This window comes from Bufo bufo, chromosome 8, assembly GCF_905171765.1.
Source record: "Bufo bufo chromosome 8, aBufBuf1.1, whole genome shotgun sequence".
NCBI lineage: Eukaryota > Metazoa > Chordata > Amphibia > Anura > Bufonidae > Bufo > Bufo bufo.
This window is the reverse complement of record NC_053396.1, coordinates 31551697-31570520: the sequence shown is the minus strand read 5'-3', so window position 1 is coordinate 31570520 and position 18824 is coordinate 31551697. Positions and strand designations below refer to the sequence as shown.

Here is an 18824-nt window from a genome sequence, read left to right as displayed (position 1 = left end):
GTCTCACATTGTGCTGATATGAGGTCTGAAATAAACGGCTGATCTGAGGTCTGATGGGGTCTGACATGGAGGGCTGATATGTGGGTCTATTGTGATGTCCTGATATGGGGGTCTGATCCGATGTCCTGATATTTATGGGGGTCTAATCGGAGGATCTGATATGAGGTCTGATGAAAAAATAATAAAAATTTATTTTTCCTCCTCTAAAACCTGGGGTGCGTCTTATAAAGCGAAAAAACGAGATTTTTGTGGACTCGCCTGTAAAATCTCTTTCTCGCTTAGTTCATTGGGGGACACAGGACCGTGGGTATAGCTGCTGCTGCCACTAGGAGGCGACACTAGGCTGAAAAGTGTTAGCTCCTCCTCTGCCGGCTATACTCCCTCCAGCCTGGAGAGAGCATTTCAGTTTGTGCCCAAGCAGTAGGAGTAGGAGAAAAAAAAAAAACATACATGAAGAAAACCAGAACACAACTGATGCCGGAAGGACCGAACACGACTGAGGACCCCACCGGCAAACCAACCGCTACCACCTGCGGCAATAACATAAAACAATGGGTGGGAGCTGTGCCCCCCAATGAACTAAGAGAGAAAGAGATTTTCCAGGTGAGTAGTCCACAAAAATCTCGTTTTTTCGCTTTATAAAAGACGCAAAATATTTTTCATCAGACCTCATATCAGATCCTCCGATGAGACCCCCCCGTGTCCCCCAATGAACAAAGCGAGAAAGATTTTACAGGTGAGTCCACAAAAATCTTGGTTTTCTCGCTTGTATCATTGGGGGGACACAGCACCGTGGGACGTTCCAAACCAGTCCACATGGAGGGAAGAACCACATGCCCATGGAAAACATCCTTGCCGAAGCTTAAGACACTGCTGCCTGAAAGACCTTGCGGCCAAGAGCAGCGTCTGCTGATGCAAAAGTATGCACCTGGTAAAACCTGGTGAACGTGTGCAAGGAAGACCAAGTCGCTGCCTTGCACAGCAGTGACGCGGAAGCATGTTGGAAACGAGCCCAAGAAGCACCAACCGCCCTGGTCTAGTGGGCCGTGATAGAGGGGGGGTGCCTTGCCCCGGGAGTGGTATGCCTCAGCAATTGCCAAACAAATCCACCCGGCAATCGTCACCCTGGAGGCTGCCAAGCCTTTGCGAGGACCTTCAGGGACGACGAACAGAAAGTCCGTACAGCGGAAAGAGCTAGAAACGGATAAGTAAATCCTGAGAGCCCTAACCACATCCAGCTGATGGAGATCCCACTCCCTAGGATGTGAAAGAGAGGGGCAGAACGAAGGGAGAACAATACCTTCGTTGACATGGAAGGCAGAGACCACTTTCGGCTGAAAAGAAGGTATGGGGCGGAGCCCTGCCTTGTCGTGATGCAGAACAAAAACACGCCTGATGGAAGTGATAGCCACCAGGAATGCAACCCTCCAGGAAAGAATACGGAGGGGAACTGCGTCCATAGGCTCAATTAGAGCAGATTGGAGGGAACCAAGGACAAGGTTCATGTCCCAAGAAGGCAAAGGGGGGCGATAAGGACGCTTGAAAAAAATTGACAGCGCCGACACCTGGCCCTTTAAGTAACTAAGAGGCAGACCCAAATCCAGACCCGATTGCAGAAAGGAGAGGAGAATGGGAAGAGAGAATCGAAGTGGGGGGAGGTCACATTCCGCACAGAAACGCAGAAAAGACCTCCAAGTTCTGTAATAGATTTTGGACGACGCTGGTTTCCTGGCCTTAATCATGGTGTGGATGACCTAGTCAGGAAAACTGCTCTGCTTCAACAGCCACGCCGTCATACGTAGAGACTCTAAATGCTGGTGGAAGACAGGTCCCTGAGAGAGAAGATCGACCCTGAGCGGAAGGGGCGACGGCGTGTCTCCTAGAAGAAGGATGATGATATCGGTGTACCACGCGCGACGGGGCCAGTCCGGAGCCATGAGGATCGTCTGGATGCCATCCATCCGGATTCTGCCTAGGACTCGGGGCAGGAGAGGAAGAGGCGGGAACACGTACAACAGGGAGGACCCGTTTCATGGTGCCACCACGGCACATGCCCTGGGATCTCTTGTTCGAGAGAAGAAAGCGGGAAGTTTGTGGTTGAGCCTGGACGCCGTCAAGTCTATCTCCAGTTGGCCCCACCGGAGACAGATTGCTTCGAACACCTCCGGGTGCAGAGACCACTCTCCCGGGTCCACGGTCGTCCGACTGAGGAAATCTGCCGTCCAATTCTCCACTCCCGGAATGTAGACCGCCGATAGAGCTGGTACATGTGTCTCTGCCCACTGCAGGATGTTTGCCGACTACGCCATCACTGCTTGACTGCGGGTTCCTCCTTGGTGATTGATATAAGCCACTGCCGTGGCGTTGTCCAACTGGATCCGGATCGGCCGGCCGTTCAGGAGAGGGGCCTAATGGAGAAGGGATAGATGAATAGCACGGAGTTCTAGGATGTTGATGGGCAGTTTGGACTCCGACTGAGACCATACGCCTTGGACTGTCCAAGGCGGGAAGACTCCGCCCCAACCCTGAAGACTGGCATCGGTGGTGATGACTGTCCATGAGACCGGGAGAAAGGATTTTCCAGACTCCAAGGTCGGGGCAGAGAGCCACCACCTGAGTGCTGAATGCACCCCTGGTGACAGGACAGTGTGACGGTCCAAGGATTCCTGACTTGTCCCACGACGACAAAATCGTTTGTTGAAGTGCACAGGTGTGAAATTGTGCAAACGGAACCGCCTCGACTATTGCACCCAAGACCTGCATGCAAAACCAAATTGATGGGTACCTGCGCCGGAGGCGAAGACGGACCGCCCGCCGAAGGGCTAGCCGCTTGTTCAGGGGGAGGCGCACTAATGCCGCTGCAGTGTCGAGGATCATGCCAAGACAACTGATTTGTCTGGTGGGACGGAGGGAAGACTTCTGGAAGGTCACCAGCCAGCCAAACCGTGCCAGGGTATCCAGAGTGATACGCAGACTGTTCTCGTTCTGATTGAAGGTCGCTGCTTTGACCAGGATGTCATCCAGATCGGGAACCAGGGTGATGTTCCTGGTACGAAGAACTTCTAGGAGAGGAACGAGGACTTTCGTGAATACTCGCGGTGCCGTCGCCAAGCCAAATGGAAGGGCGACGAAATGGCAGCGAAGGGGGCCCCACCGCGAAACGGAGGAAGCGCTGATGCGTCGGGCTAATGGGGATGTGTAAGTACGCGTCTCGAATGTCTATTGAAGAAAGGTATTCGCCTCGGTCCAGTGAAGCAATAACGGAGCGAAGGGACTCCATCCTGAAGCGTGGAACCCGGAGGAAACGGTTCAGCAACTTGAGGTCCAGAATCGGGCAAATGGATGCTTCTTTTTTGGGGACAACAAATAGGTTTGAATAAAAACCTGTGAATTGTTCCGCTAGAGGAACTGTGGAAATCACACCTTGCTTGAGGGGAGACTGGATCGCCTGGAAAAAGGCGACAGCCCGACCTGCATCGCTGAGGGGCTGGGACAGAAAGAAAGGTTGCGGAGAAGGGGACGCAAACTCGATCTTGTAACCCGAGGTTACGATTTCGAGCGCCCACGTGTCTGAGATGTGAGCCCGCCAAATTTCCTGAAAAAGAAGGAGGCGACCCCCCACCCAGGGTGGGGGCGCAACTTCATGTGGAGGACTCTTTGCTGGTGGAGGGACGGGCGGGCTGTGCTCACGGGCGCCAGACTGGTTGAGGCCTAAAGAATGGCTTTTTCCGTTGGTCCTCCGTGGAGGATCTGGGAGGGGCTCCTGCTGCCGGTCGTGTGCCAAAGAAGCGGCGAAAGGAATGGCCCCGGGAATTTGAAGGCTTAGCGCGGAACGTGCGCTTGGATCTGCCCAGTGGGAGGTGGGTACTTTTACCGCCCGTAGCCTCAGGGATAATTTAATCTAACCGGGCTCCGAACAATCAGAGATGCTGAGGCGTCAGAGGAGGAATGACGTCCTGCTCTGCGCCGCTTGTGCGAAGGTCTGCCCCTAAGGTGCTCGCCTGAGGAGGGTGCAGACTGCGCAGGTGGGGATTTATCAACCAAACGACCCATGAGGGAGAGGGTGGATTGGGAAATTTTAGATGGGTCCTCCACTGCCCGGGATAAGGCACGGGCCCAGTCCGATTCCACACTGTCCGGGTGGTCATGCGGTTGCGTAGGCTAGGGGGGTAGAACCTGTCTGGGCGCACGGCATGCGGAGCATATAGAGTCCAACTGGCCATGAGGGAATTTAATTTTGCATTTAATGCATGCATAATAAGTGGCGGCTGGTGGCATGCGGGAGTCACTAGTGGGTTCGGACATGGCTGCCTACCAAACCCCCTGGTCTCAAGGCTGGAGAGGGAAAGTAACCGTCCTACCAGCTCGCAGGAGATCCCAGGCCCTGTGTTCCCTGAAGAAGCGTGCTACAGAGAGAAGCTGAGTCCGCGCGGGAAGCGGAGGTCCAGCACTGCCTTCTGACCCGCTGCAGGAAGCCAAGCCCCGCCACATGTCACGGGGGGAGGCGCCGCGGCCTAAATTAGAGATGAGCGGCCGACCGGAGAACACAGGGACCCAAAGCTGTGCGCTAAAGGGGCCCGCTTGCGAATACCGGCCGCAACGCTAAACTCGGGTAGGACCGAAAAGAAGCCATGGCCTAAAGTAGTGCGGTGGTCATCCGGGAGGTATCGGGGGTTCAGCATAGTATGGCGTCCCATTAAGGGTATCCCTGTGGCCCGGAGCTGGGGGGGTGGTTTAGAGGAATACTCACCTAATCCCAATTACTCACCCCATCTTCATCCGCTTCTATTCACCCCCCCCCCCCCCCCCGTGGACCAGCAGGGTCACCTCTTCAGCAGCTGGCACCCAAAGTGGCAGGAGACTGGTATGGCGGGAGGGTCTTGCCGGATCCAGGTGACCCTTTGGCTGGCGGGAAACAGGGGAGCTGAGCTGCCCTGGTCCACCTTTGCTTCTTGGGGGAGGTCGGGTGGTGAGGGAAACCGACACCGGCCTTGCTCCCCAGGTAGACAGAGAGGCTAGGCGACTGTGTTTCCCACACCTGAAAGGGAAAAAGATAAAATGGAAAAAGATAAAATAAAAGAAGAACAAATAACCAAAGGAAGCCATCCTGCAAGCAGGGAGGTCTGCCTCCTACGACACTAAGCTAAAAACTGATATGCTCTCTCCTGCCTGGAGGGGGTATAGCCTGCAGGGGAGGAGCTAACACTTTTCAGCTTAGTGTTGCCTCCTAGTGGCAGCAGCTATACCCACGGTCCTGTGTCCCCCAATGATACGAGCGAAAAATACAAGTAACTTGCAAATCATCCGTTGGAGTGCTGGATCTCTATTTTACTGGTTCCATCGCTGCCACCATGAGACACAGTACTTGCATGCAGAGGCGATATACAGATGGGTGAGGATGACAAATCTGGAGAATGCTGCTCCGTAAACGTAGGAAGGAGGACAGGTGTCCAAGCAAATTCCCAGAAACACTAGACATTGGGAGTGCCTCAAGTTGGATTTCTGGATGTTGATCAGCCATCCAAATCAGCAAAAGGTATCAAGGACTATAGTTAAACTGGCTAGGTTGGATGCTATGGAATAAGTTTTTTCCAGGATGGGGTGCCATGAGTGAAGCAAACACCTTAGTAAAGGATCGCAGAGCCGATGCCAAGTCAAATGGAAGTGCTACGAATTGGAAATGAAGGGACACCACTGCAAATCTAAGATATTATTGGTGAGGAGCACTTATTGGTTTGTGAAGGTAGGCATCCTGGAATTACCCCACTTCCATGGAACAGATCACCAATCTCAGGGATTCCATGCAAAAATGTTTGGCTCAAACAAATCTGCTGAGGATCTTCAGATTCAGTACACGGCGAACGTTCCCATACTTCTTGGGAAATGAAAACAGGTTTGAACAAAAATCCTGGAATTTTTCCTGATAAGGTAGTGGATGGTTAGTATGGATGCCCTAAAAAATTAGATGGAGGAATGGGGGAGAATCCTATTTTGTATCGGAGGAGGCTCACTCACCTGTAGCTTTGCTGACTCAAGTGGAAGAAAAAAAACGGGGAGCAGAGTGGACCTGGTGGCTTTAAATGATGATTTGGATAAAGACTCCAGCTTCTTAGCCTTATTATCAGAGAAGCAAGCTGCGTCCGGCATAGGCAGGATGATATGTTTTACTAGATGGGAAACAAGCGTGTCCACCATAAGGGGAAGAAGACCATTTTTGACAAGGTCCTCAGGGAAAGAGTAGAGCAAGTCCAGGCATTCAGTTTTTAGATCACCTGTGAACAGACCTAGGGTGTGAGTGGTTCACAGTCCAGCAGCTAAACAATGGCTTTATTAGTAAGCAAGACGTCCTGCACTTTTCGTGATGGAGAGCGACCACTGATGGTCCACTCGGGAGGCGCCAGAAGCCACCAGCAGGCGGAGGTAGGACGCACAGAGGGGCTCCAACTAAACTCACTGTAACTTAGTGTGACAAGAGGAGCAGCAAAATGAGTAACCAAGACCACCAACTGTCTGGTGGGGTCTTTTCCAGAGTCCAACATGGCCAAGGGTTAAAGCCTATCCCTGCAGGATGGGAAGTCAAGTGTGGCTACTCTCACCAGGACTGCAGAGGTCCCCAACATGTGTAAAAGAGAAAGCCAGTGGATAAACCAGGCGAGGTTCAGCAGGAGTAAAATGCCACGGAGGTCTGGAGCACTGAAGTAGCCGCAGATGCAACTACTTTCTGAAAGATGGGCAGGAAGTAGGCAAGCTTTGAGGAAGGCAGGGATGTCTTGCCACATAAGAGGAGGGAGAGTTTGAGCCTGTGCTAGAAGAAAGGAAGTTCCCCCGGGAAGTAAGGCCTTTATTCTATTGAAGCGGGGGGCTAAATTTTTACTGGAGACGCGCCACAAAGCGCCTAACCAAGGGGAAAAACACACAACAGTGGGAGAATGAAGTGGACCAGGGGGCCCAGGGAAGGAAGCCTAGTCGTTGCCTGACTCCTGCTGCGATGTTACATAAAGTGGGACCCAGGGAGATAGTGAAATGTGTTGCTAGATCGGTCTAGAAGGGAGATGGACCTGATCGAAAATGATCCGGGGAGCTGGGGGGGAATGGGGGTAGTAGGAGCTCCAGTGGCAGTTAATCAGAAGAAAAGGGGGACTTGGTGGTCCACCGTACCATTTTGTCTTCTTGAGGTCGGGGTTGAGCAGTGGGTTTGATGACCCGCTGGTCTTCCCCCTCTCCTGTAGTGGAGAACATGTAGTTGAGCCACCAGTAATCTGTGTGCAGAAGTTACCAGATTAAATCAAACACTATAAAAAAATAAAAGGGTTAGCAGGTCTGCAAAAGCAAGCATGTCTGCCTCCTACAGACACTAACCTACAAAGTGATTTGGCTTAATCCCTGCAGGAATAGTATAGCTGATGGAAGGAGTGAACACTGCTTTGTGTCCGCCTCCTAGTGGCAACAGCTATATCCATGGTCTGTGTCTCCCAAAGACACGGAGGAGTAAAAGACATATACTGTATCCTGTAGTGTGATTACACATTTTACTGACCTTCTGCAAGTCCAGAGACAGTCGCTGGATAAAGTCCTGGAGTTCCTGCTGTCTCTGTTCCAGCTCGGTAACCTTCTTCTCTGCCCCTTCCTGAGTTGATGCCAGTTCTGTCCTGTAGAACCAGAACACAAACCTTTTTAAGGACAGCTATGACATGCCAAGTTGAGCTTGTAGGAAGGAGTTGTGTCTTTTTTTTAACTGCATGTTACATATAATATATGTTACATGCAGCAGTACTTTAGACACATAGTTAGCAACGCTTTTCCCGATGCTCACCTCTGCTCAGCCAGCTTGGAGTTTTCTTCTTGGAGTTGCTCAAGGTCTTTCTTGAGTTTATCTGAGAGACGCTGGCTGTCCTGAAGCTCTGCCTGAGATGTCTCGGCTTCTCTGCATTTTAACTCTAAGTCTTTTTCAGCTTTACTCAGTAATTCTTCTTTCTTTAACAGCTGAAATGTTAGCCCACAAGTAAAACTGTCAGTCAATTAGACTAAGTGTAAATGCAATACCTAGTCATAATGAAAATGTTCATCCCTGAAACTATCCTTTCCTGTATAGTAGGAAAGTCTTTGGAAATGTAAAGGAAAGAACCATTATTGATTTACATATATTTGAGCTAAAATAAGTATTTGTAATAAGATTTTACTAAAACATTTAGATCGTTTTGTCTTCTGCAGCGTCTATGTTTTACTGTATATAGCAGCTGCAGAATGCTGTTCACAGAGAAATCCATCAGACCAGCTGTCCAGCCCTCTCCGAGGACTCCTGAACAATCTTCTAAGCGGATTTACACCCAAGTCAAAGTTTGGCATAAATAAGCTTAGAAGATCTTTCCACAGAGATCAGAGAGGGAATGGAGATGGTGAAGGTAGTCATTCTGAAGGTTTTCAAGGTGAATAGCATTCTGCAGCTGTAATTTAAAGTGGAAAATGGAAGCTGCAGAAACCAATGGCACATGATTTTTTATAAATACCTATTACAAAAATGTTTTTAAGCCCAAAATACATGTGTCAATCATTTAAAAAAAAAAGGTCTGCAAGACTGTCCATGCAGTAATCTATTAAAACTGTGTAAATCTCTATTGTAACCCTACAGCAAGAGTTAAAGGGGTATTCCCATCTGAGACAATGAGGGAATATCGCTAGAAAAGTGATTGTTGGAGGACCCCGGGTTTCCCCAGGTCCGGCCACCATCAAGCGATCTCTCCGAAGAAGTGAATGGGAGTCCACCACGCTACGCGGCCACCACTCCCATTCATTTCTACGGGGCCGAAGGAAATAGCCGAGCCAGAGGCCCCATAGAAATGAATAGAGGGAAACTGGCTGCGTTTATGAGATAGGCATGGGACCCGCGCTCATAAGACAAAGGGGGCATATCCTAGAAATATGCCCCTATTGTCCGAGATGGGAATACCCCTTTAACCCCTTAGTGACCAAGCCTGTTTGGGCCTTTATGACCAAGCGTTTTTCTTCCTTTTTTTATGGTCTCGTTCCAAGAGCTATAACTTTTTTATTTTTTCGTCTATATAGCTTTATGAGGGCTTGTTTTTTACTGGACAAGTTGTAGTTTTTAATGGCGCGATTTTGGGGTACACATAACTTTCTGATTAACTTTTATTAACTCTTTCTGGGAGGGAGATGGGGGAAAAATAGCAATACTGCCACTGCGTTTTTACATTATACATTTTTTGGCGTTCATTTTTCGGTGCAAATAACATAATATCTTTATTCTCTGGGTCAGTACGATTACAGTGATACTAAATACTTATAATTTTGTTTACGTTTTACTACTTTTTTTGCAATAAAACACCTTTTATTAACCCAAAAAATTATTTTGCATTGCCACTTCACAAGACCCATAACTTTTTTTTATTTTTTTATATGGAATTGTGTGAGGGCTTGATTTTTGAAAGACGACTTGTATTTTTCATGGGTATGATTTTGGAGTAAATGCCGCTTTTTGATAGCTTTTTTTTCGGTGGAAACTAAGAATAAATTAGAAATTCTGTCTTTTTTTATTTTTTATTTTTTACGGCGTTCACCATAGGGGATAATTTATGTAATATTTATGTAGTCCCGGTCGTTACGGACGCGGCAATACCAAACATATGGGGGATATTTTCTTTTTGCAATTTTTTTCATTGAAAAGCGTATTTTCAATGGAAAAAAAGGCATATTTTTTTATTTTATGGAATTTTTTTTATTTAATAAATGTGTATTTTTTTTCTATTTTTTTTACTACTTAATAGTCCCACAAGGGGACTATAATATACAGTATTTTGATTGCTTTTAAAATGTAATGCATTATCTCTATAATGCATTGCATTTCAATAGCAATGCTATTCGAACATTGACCAGCAGGCTGCGCCAGAGAGGCACAGCCTGCTGGAAGTAACTGAAGACAGGCTCGGGCCCTCATCGGAAGCAAGGTAAGCTTCCCAGCACATCAGCACCCCGCGATCGCATTTTCGGGGTGCTGATGGGAGACAGAGGGAGTCCGCTCCCTCTGTCACCACTTTACATGCAGCGGGCGCCATTGCGCCCGGCATGTAAAGGGTTAAACAGCCCGGATCGGCACTCCTGCCGTTCCGGGCTGTTAGAGCAGGGACCCGGCTCTCATGTGAGAGCCAGGTCCGCGCTCCCCGCTGCACGGGGGAGCCGCGCAGCGCTTAAACTGTGCCGCCGTAAAAACGCGGCGGCCCAGCCTAAGGCCCCTTAGTGACCGCCGTAAAAACACGTATGGGTGGTCACTAAGGGGTTAAATTCCCTGGAGTGCCACAAGAAAGAAAATAAATCATTACACAGTTCCCAATGACATAAATGAGCTGTATGTATATGCACGGGCATGACAGGTCTTCATTAATGCCGGGAGAAATCAGATATTAATTTCTGTCAGTGATGGAGCGGGAGGAGACACAGGCACACAGCCTACAGAATTCTAGGAGGAGAGGGAAGGGGGGGGGGGGGCAGAGAATGCTTCACAAGGATCACCCTCTGAGCTCTGGACTTGCAGGTCTACAAGCAGACATGTCCGAGGAGTCCGACGTTCTTACCATGTGCTTGATTTTTGCCATTTCTTGTTGCTGAAACACTTCCAACTCATCAAGATCTTCTCGTTTTTGGAACAAAGAGATATTCTGTTTTTTCATCATTTCCACCTGGTCAGAAAGTTTTCTCTTCTCCTTAAAGTGAAAAACAAAATAATCTATGAGCTTTCCTGTAGAGGTCATCTGGAATCAGATGCACGTGTTAACTCTATAACCAGCAGGAAAGAAAAGAGACATCACAGACTATACCATAACCCTATCTGTAGTCTCCTCGACTCCTTTTCTATTTGTTAATTTCAAATTTCATTAAAGGTTGAACTGTGGGTCAAGCATTCTGACGCATATTGCCGACCCATTGCCAAAGTAGCCTAAAGCCACCAATACATATTCAATAACTGTCAGCCGAATGATCGTTCGGCCATCAGCTGAATCTTTCCCATACACCTAGGGCTCATGCACACAAACTTACTTTTTGTCCGTTCCATTTCTTTTGCGGTCCGTATGCTGAACCATTCATTTCAAGGGGTTGCAAAAAACGGAAATGACTCTGTGTGCATTCCGTATCCATATGTCCGCAAGTCTGTTCCCCAAAGAAATGGAACATGTCCTATTCTTGTTAGTTTTTTAGACAAAAATATGCATTGTGTGCAATGGATCCGCAAAAGAAACAAAGATGTAACATGGACGTCACATGAATGTCATTTTTTTTTTTTTTTTGCAGACCGCAAAATACATACGGTTTTGTGCATGAGCCAAACGTGTATGTGTTTGTTATGTGGAAAGCAGAGAAAGCCACTGCCAGACACTTCAGGAGGCAGCTTACCTCTCGGGAGAACAAAAGAACTGGGCAAAAATATTCATTTTCTATGGTCCTCTATCATCTATCAGGGGAGAGATGGGGCTCCCCACTCACATTAATGTTTAATGGCGGGTTCGACCGACAAAAGACTAATGTGTATGGCCAGCCTAAGCTCATACCTTATCCTAATCGTTCGAAAATGCAAAACAAAGTGGATTACCGTATTATTCGCTCCACCAGACGCACTAAAAGTGGGGAAAAACGAGATTTTTGTAGACTCGCCTGTAAAATCTCTTTCTCATTTAGTTCATTGGGGGACACAGGACCGTGGGTATAGCTGCTGCTGCCACTAGGAGGCGACACTAGGCTAAAAAGTGTTAGCTCCTCCTCTGCCGGCTATACCCCCTCCAGCCAAGAGAGAACATATTAGTTTGTGCCTAAGCAGTAGGAGAAAAAAAAACATACATAAAAGCAACCAGAACACAAGTAATGCTGGAAGGACCAAACTAAACTGAGGACCCCACTGGCAAACAAACGGCCATCACCTGCGGCCATAATGGAAAAAAGTGGGTGGGAGCTGTGTCCCCCAATGAACTAAGCGAGAAAGAGATTTTACAGGCGAGTTCACAAAAATCTTGTTTTCTCGCTCGTATCATTGGGGGGGGGGGGGACAGGACCATGGGACGTTCCGAAGCAGTCCACGGGGCGGGAAGAATACACCCCCATGGAAACTGCCTCGCGGAAGCTCAAGACACCGCTGCCTGCAAAACCCTGCAGCCCAGCGCAACGTCCGCTGATGCAAAAGTAGTCACCTGGTAAAACTTGGTGAACGTGTGCAAGGATGACCACGTCGCTGCCTTGCACAGCTGTGAAGCTGAAGCTTGGTGGAAGAGAGCCCAAGACGCGCCCACCGCCCTGGTTGAGTGGGCCATGATACTGAGGGACGGCGCCTTGCCCCGGGAGCAGTATGCCTCGGCAATTGCAAAAGCAATCGTCACCTTGGAGGCCGCCAAACCTTTTTTGAGGACCTTCCGGAATAATGAACAGAGAGTCCGTAACAGAGAGTCCGTACGGCGGAAAGTTCTCGAGACAGATAAGTAAATCATGAGAGCTCTAACCACGTCCAGCTGATGGAGAGCCCGCTCCCTAGGATGCGAAGGAGAGGGGCAGAACGACGGAAGAACAATGTCTTCGTTGACATGGAAGGCAGAGACTACCTTCGGCTGAAAAGAAGGTATAGGTCGGAGCACTGCCTTGTCTTGGTGCAGAATAAGGAAGGGGGTTCCTTACAGGAAAGCGCTGCCAACTCCGAAACGCGCCTGATGGAAGTGATAGCCACCAGGAATGCAACCTCCCAGGAGAGAATACGGAGGGGAACTGTGTCTAAAGGCTCAAATGGAGCCGCTTAGAGGGAACCCAGAACCAGGTTCAAGTCGTAAGAAGGCAAGGGGGGACGATAAGGAGGGACGGTGTGGGCCACCCCTTGCAGGAAGGTCTTAACTGGAGCATGTGGTGTCAGAGGATGCTGGAAAAAAAATTCACAGCGCCGACACCTGCCCCTTCAAGGAGCTCAGGGCAAGGCCCAAATCCAGACCCGATTGCAGAAATGAAAGGATGGCCGGAAGAGAGAAGCGTAGCGGGGAGGCTACGTTCCTCACAGAAACGCAAAAAGGATTTCCAAGTCCTGTAATAAATCCTGGACGACACCGGTTTCCTGGCTTTAATCATGGTGCAGATGACCTGCACGTGCTCTGGGATCTCTTGTTCGAGATAAGAAGGCGGGGAGCTTGTGGTTTAGTCTGGATGCCATCAGGTCCACCTCTGGTTGGCCCCACCGGAGACAGATCACTTGGAACACCTCCGGGTGCAGAGACCACTCCCCCGGGTCCACCGACGTCTGACTGAGGAAATCCGCCGTCCAGTTATCCATTCCCAGAATGTAGACCGCCGAAAGAGCTGGCACATGAGTCTCCACCCACCGCAGGATCTTAGCTGACTCCACCATCACTGCAGGTTCCTCCTTGATAATTGATATAAGCCACAGCTGTGGCATTGTCTGACTGTACCCGGATCGGCCGGCCCTTCAGGAGAGGGACCCAATGTAGAAGGGACAGATGAATGGCCCGGAGTTCCAGTATGTTGATGGGCAGTTTGGACTCCGACTGAGACCATACACCTTGAACTGTCCGGGGCGGGAAGACTCCACCCCAACCTTGGAGACTGGCGTCTGTGGGGATGACTGTCCATGAGATCGGGAGAAAAGATTTCCCCGACTCCAAGGTTGGGGTCGAAAGCCACCACCTGAGTGCTGAACGCAACCATGGGGGTAGGACGATGTGACTGTCCAGGGAATCCGGTGATTTGTCCCACGACGACAAGATTGTCCGCTGAAGTGAACGAGTGTGAAATTGTGCAAACGGAACTGCCTTGAAAGAAGCGACCATTGCACTCAATACATGCAAAACCGAATTGAAGGGTAACTGTGCCGGAGGAGAAGGCGGATTGACCGACGAAGGGCTAGCCGCTTGACCAGAGGGAGGCGCACCAATGCCGAGGCCGTATCGAGGATCATGCCTAGAAAAGTGATCTGTCTGGTAGGACGCAGGAAAGACTTCCGGAAGTTCACCAACCGCGCCAGGGTATCCAAAGTCATACGTAGGCTGTCCTCGTTCTGACCGAAGGTCGCCGCTTTGACCAGATAGGGAATCAGGGTGATGCCCCTGGTGCAAAGAAGTGCCAGGAGAGGAGCGAGTACTTTTGTAAAGACTCGCAGTGCCGTCGCTAGGCCAAAGGGAAGGGCTACAAACTGGCCTCACTGATAGGGCCCCACTGCAAAGCGGAGGAAGCGCTGATGCGCCGGGGCAATAGGGACGTGTAAGTATGCGTCCCAAATGTCTATAGAAGAGAAAAATTTGCCTCGGTCCATTCCATTATGAAGTGTTGAACCCTGAGGAACCGGTTCAGCAACTTGAGGTCCAGAAACGGGCGAACTGACCCTTCTTTCTTGGGGACGACAAACCGGTTTGAATAAAACCCCGAGAATTGCTCCGTCCGAGGAACCGGGGCGATCACCCCCAATGCGAGGAGGGATTGAATTGCCTGGAAAAAGGCGATAGCCCGACCTGGATCCCTGGGTGGTTGGGAGGGAATGAAACGTTGCGGAGGAGGGGACACAAACACAATCTTGTAACCCGAGGTTACGTTTTCGAGTGCCCACACGTCGGTGATGTGGGCCCGCCACACTTCCTGAAAAAGGAGTAGGCAACCCCACACTCGATAGGGTAAGGGTGCATCTTCATCCGGAGGACTGCTTGCCGGGCAAGGGACGGGCAGCCTGTGCCCGCGGGCGCCATGCTGGTTGAGGCCTGAAGAATGGCTTCTTCCGCTGGTCCTGAGTGGAGGCTCTGGGAGGGGCTGCTGCTGGATGCGGCCAGAGAAGCGACGAAAGTAGTGGGCCCGGGCACTTGTCTGCTTAGCGCGAAACATGTGCCTGGATTTGCCCTGTGGAAGGTGGGTACTTTTACCACCCGTAGCCTCGGAGAAAATTTCATCAAGCCGGGCCCCGAACAACCGGGAGCCGGCAAACAGAAGGCTGGTAAGGGAACACTTTGACAAGGAGTCCGCTGCCCAAACCTTAAGCCAGAGTTCGCGCCTCAAGGTTACCGCGAGAGCGGGCAACAAGTGTACCCGTGTCCAAGGACGCCTCACAGAGGTACTTCCCCGCCTGTGAGATCAGCAGAGCCAAAGACTGGAGCTCGGTGAGCGGCGGGGCCTAAAGTGAAAGGTGACCAGCCGGGAGGCAACAGTGGAAATTGAAACAGCGTGGAAATTGAAACTTTTTAGCCTAGTGTCGCCTCCTAGTGGCAGCATCAGCTATACCCACGGTCCTGTGTCCCCCAATGATATGAGCGAGAAAATGGTATTGCCTCTTATGAAGCGAATAGTAATGAGCACTTCCATTATGGAAGCTCTCATTACTACATAGTAGGACCAGGGAGCAGCGAATATCGTGCTTCTGGTGCTGGCTTTACTAGTCGCTCCCTAGTCTTCTCTGGGCAATGTGCTGTGTCCAGACAACATACATCACGAGGCTATAGTGCATAAGCGCGCACTATGACCTGATAGTGTGCAAGGTCAGGTCACAGTGCAGCGCTAGATAGAGTGGTGGCGCTGTCCGAGTGTCCGGAGCAGGAGAGGTACGTTTTTTTATGTTATGTCTGATCGGAGGTCTGATGAAGATTTGGGGTCTGATCTGAGGTCTGATGAGGTTTGGGTGTCTGATGAAGATAGGGGTCTGATTTGAGGTCTGACGAGGTTGGTGGTCTGATGAAAGATTGTGGGTCTGTCTGAGGTCTGATGAAGATTGGAGGTCTGATTTGGGGTCTTATGAGCAATGAGAGTCTGATCTGTGATCCGCTGTGGAATGAGGGTCCAATTTGAGGTCTGAGGAAAAATATATATATATTTTTTATTTTCCTCCTCTAAAACCTAGGTGCATCCTATAGAGTGAAAAACACTGTACTCAGGGCCGGACTGGCCATAGGGCCGCCTCAGGGCTCGAGTCGAGGGGGAACGGGTGGGAACGGCGTTCTTGCACTTTTTTCATGGCAGGAACGCCGTTCCCAAAGTTTCAGGGCAAAAGGACCAGAAAGGAAGCGGTGAATGCTTTGTACTCACCGCTTCCTGGTCCTCGGCTGTCGGCTCTGCAGGCTGCGCAGTGCGCACAGGAGTGAGTCGCTCTGTGACGTCACGCTGTGCGCAGCCTTCACAGCACAGCCGACAGCAGGAGAAGAGGAGCGTCTGCGTCCAGGAGCAGGAGAGGTAAGTGTTTTTTTTTTTTTTTTCATATATTATGGGCAATGGGCTGATGAGAGGCGCATGGGGGCTGATGAGAGGCGCAGGGGGGCTGATGAGAGGCGCAGGGGGGCTGATGAGAGGCGCAGGGGGGCTGATGAGAGGCGCAGGGGGGCTGATGAGAGCCTACGGGGGGCTGATGAGAGCCTACGGGGGGCTGATGAGAGGCATGGGGCTATTATCTGAGGTCTGATTGGGGTCATTCATATTGGGGTCTGATCTGAGGTCTTATTGGGGTTGTTAGCTGAGGTCTGATTAACATTGGTGGACTGATTGGTGGTCTGACCTGAGGTGTAATGAAAAATATTTTTTTCTTATTGTCCCCCTCTAAAACCTAGGTGCGTCTTATGGGCCGGTGCGTCTAATAGGGCAAAAAATACAGTACTCGCTTGCTCCAGCCGACCTCCCCTGCCCTTTGCGAACGCCGCGCGCTGTGACATCACGCGGAGGCACTTGGGTGAGTTCCCACACTTTTTTTTCCCAGGACTTGACCCCTGGTTAGCCTGATTGTGTTCGGCCGGGCAGCCCACATTTTATTACCTGTATGCTAGCTCCACATTCTGCAAGCATCCACCTGAGTGTCAGCATTCTCTGCTACCAACAAAGCTTTCAATTTGGAGCGGAAATTGCGTATCATAGCAGACTTCCCAGCCAATAGAGTATTGTCTTTGACAGACCAGGAAAAAGCTGTCAGTGAGGTGGTGTTGTGGTTCGCCTGTGTACGGAATTGGTGGTATTTGCCAAAGTTGCTGGGGAACTGTGAGTGCTATTTCGGGGGCACTGACCTGTACAGGGTGTGGGAGGATGGGGAGGTTGAGATCCACTGAGGATATTATAAGACTTTTCTGTAGTTTCCTATATTGTTGCAAGGTCTGTATGTTGGTTGTTGCAAAGCTTGTGTGTTGGCTGAAGCCTTCCTATCTTACTGGTGGCTGGCCCTGCCCCTCAATTGTGCTTCCGGTTTTGGCTCCGCCCTTAGACTGCAAGGGGGTGGGGCATGTTGGGGGTCATGTGATTGGGCTGCTCAGTCAAAAATGCCCGGGCCTATTTTTTGCCCCAGTCTGGCCCTTACTGTACTTTTATTCTTTTCCACTTTTTAATTACCTCTTCAAGTGCTGCAAGCTTCAGTAGCCATTCCTAAAACAAACAAAGCAAAAAAAAAAACATTTAAACTTCAAACTGTGATACTGTACATACATTTAAAAACAGACACCAGTTATGCGTGCCTGCAAACATTTAAGGCTACTTTCAAACTTCATAGGATCTCAATAGCGGGGGGGAAAACACTTCCGTTTTGCCCCCATTCATTGTCAATGCGGACAAAACTGAAAGCACCAGAATGCATTCCGTTCTGTTTGGTTGCGTCCCCATCGCGGACAGAATGACGCTGCAAGCAGCGTTTTTCTGTCTGCGATGTGGTGTGGAGCAAGACGGATCCGTCTGACACACAATATAAGTCAATGGGGATGGATCCATTTTCTCTGACGCAACAGAAAACGGATCCGTCCCCCGTTGACTTTCAGTTGGTGTCTTGGCCATGTTAATATCCCCATTTTCACCCCGGCAGCCCCCCTGACTTGAGCATCGGAGCAGTTCATGCTCTGATGCTCTCCTTTGCCCTGCGCAATTATTTTTTAGGCGTTCCGGTGATGAACAGTGCTCTCCATGGGGCTGCCTGGAACCCCAGTGACGTCACCGGCACTGATAGGCGGGCTTTAGCGCCACCCTAGCCAGTTAAACGGCTAGGGCAGCGCTAAAGCCCGCCCATCAGAGTCGGTGACGTCACCGAACACACTGCTGGGCGGAAGCTTTCGTCCGTCAGTGTGTTATGATATACAAAAAAGAGCCCGTGCCCTGCGCAATCTAGCACAGGGTGTAATGCCGCCGACGCGACGGCCTTTTCTTCATCTGCCGCGGTCCTTGCGTTCCACCGTGGAACGCGGAAGACGCGCGGGTTGTGACGCGGTGGCTGCGTTCCACGGTGGAACGCGGAAGTCATCCGGACCAATCAGAGGTCCCTATTGCACTTCCTGGTTCCATTTAAGGGGGCTGGTGAGGCGGCATGGCGTGCTGTAATTGTTTGTCGGTACGCCTGCTGCCTCACCACCTGTGTATGGGATCTAGGAACCGAACCTTTCACCTCACCCCCGCTGTCATCTGGGAGACGGATCCGCACCACAACCGGACCCGCTCCAGTTACCCAGCTGCCATCCGGAGGACAGATCTGCTCAGTAACCGGACCCTTCTCATTCCCACACTACCATCTGGAAGACGGATCCGCTCCGGCCTGATACTGCCGCCATCCTTGGAAGTTTCCACCATCGCTTTGCCCTGCCAATCGCAAGTACCCTTTATGTGAGAGAGCTTCTCTCCTTTACATACATGCAGGCTGAGATAACTGTGTAGGATTCTTACTGAGTGCCCCCTGCTAACCTGCGGCAGCTACCGCACACTAACATACTAACACCTACCCGCAGTCTATGAAGCAATAGTACTGTGCGGACCTGAGTTGTACTTTTTCCTCCTGATCACGTGATGGTAGAATCTCTAACTCACCGTTGAGGTTGTGAGTGACGCCTGAGATTCATATC

At 50.3% G+C, this 18824-nt stretch overlaps 1 protein-coding gene across 4 annotated transcripts in view; it reads right to left on the bottom strand.

Moving 5' to 3' along the window:
- GOLGA1 (golgin A1) overlaps positions 1–18824 on the bottom strand; it is a 799579-nt gene that overhangs the window by 745832 nt on the left and 34923 nt on the right. For all 4 annotated transcript variants that reach the window (XR_005773994.1, XR_005773995.1, XM_040406051.1 and 1 more), the window contains 4 exons: positions 17338–17370; positions 10587–10715; positions 7814–7983; positions 7538–7649 (listed from right to left, as the gene is read on the bottom strand). Coding sequence is in view for 2 of the 4 variants with exons in the window: in XM_040406051.1 (XP_040261985.1) it covers positions 7538–7649; positions 7814–7983; positions 10587–10715; positions 17338–17370 (444 nt within the window). In the remaining 2 variants the exon portion in view is untranslated. The remainder of the gene's footprint in view (positions 1–7537; positions 7650–7813; positions 7984–10586; positions 10716–17337; positions 17371–18824) is intronic.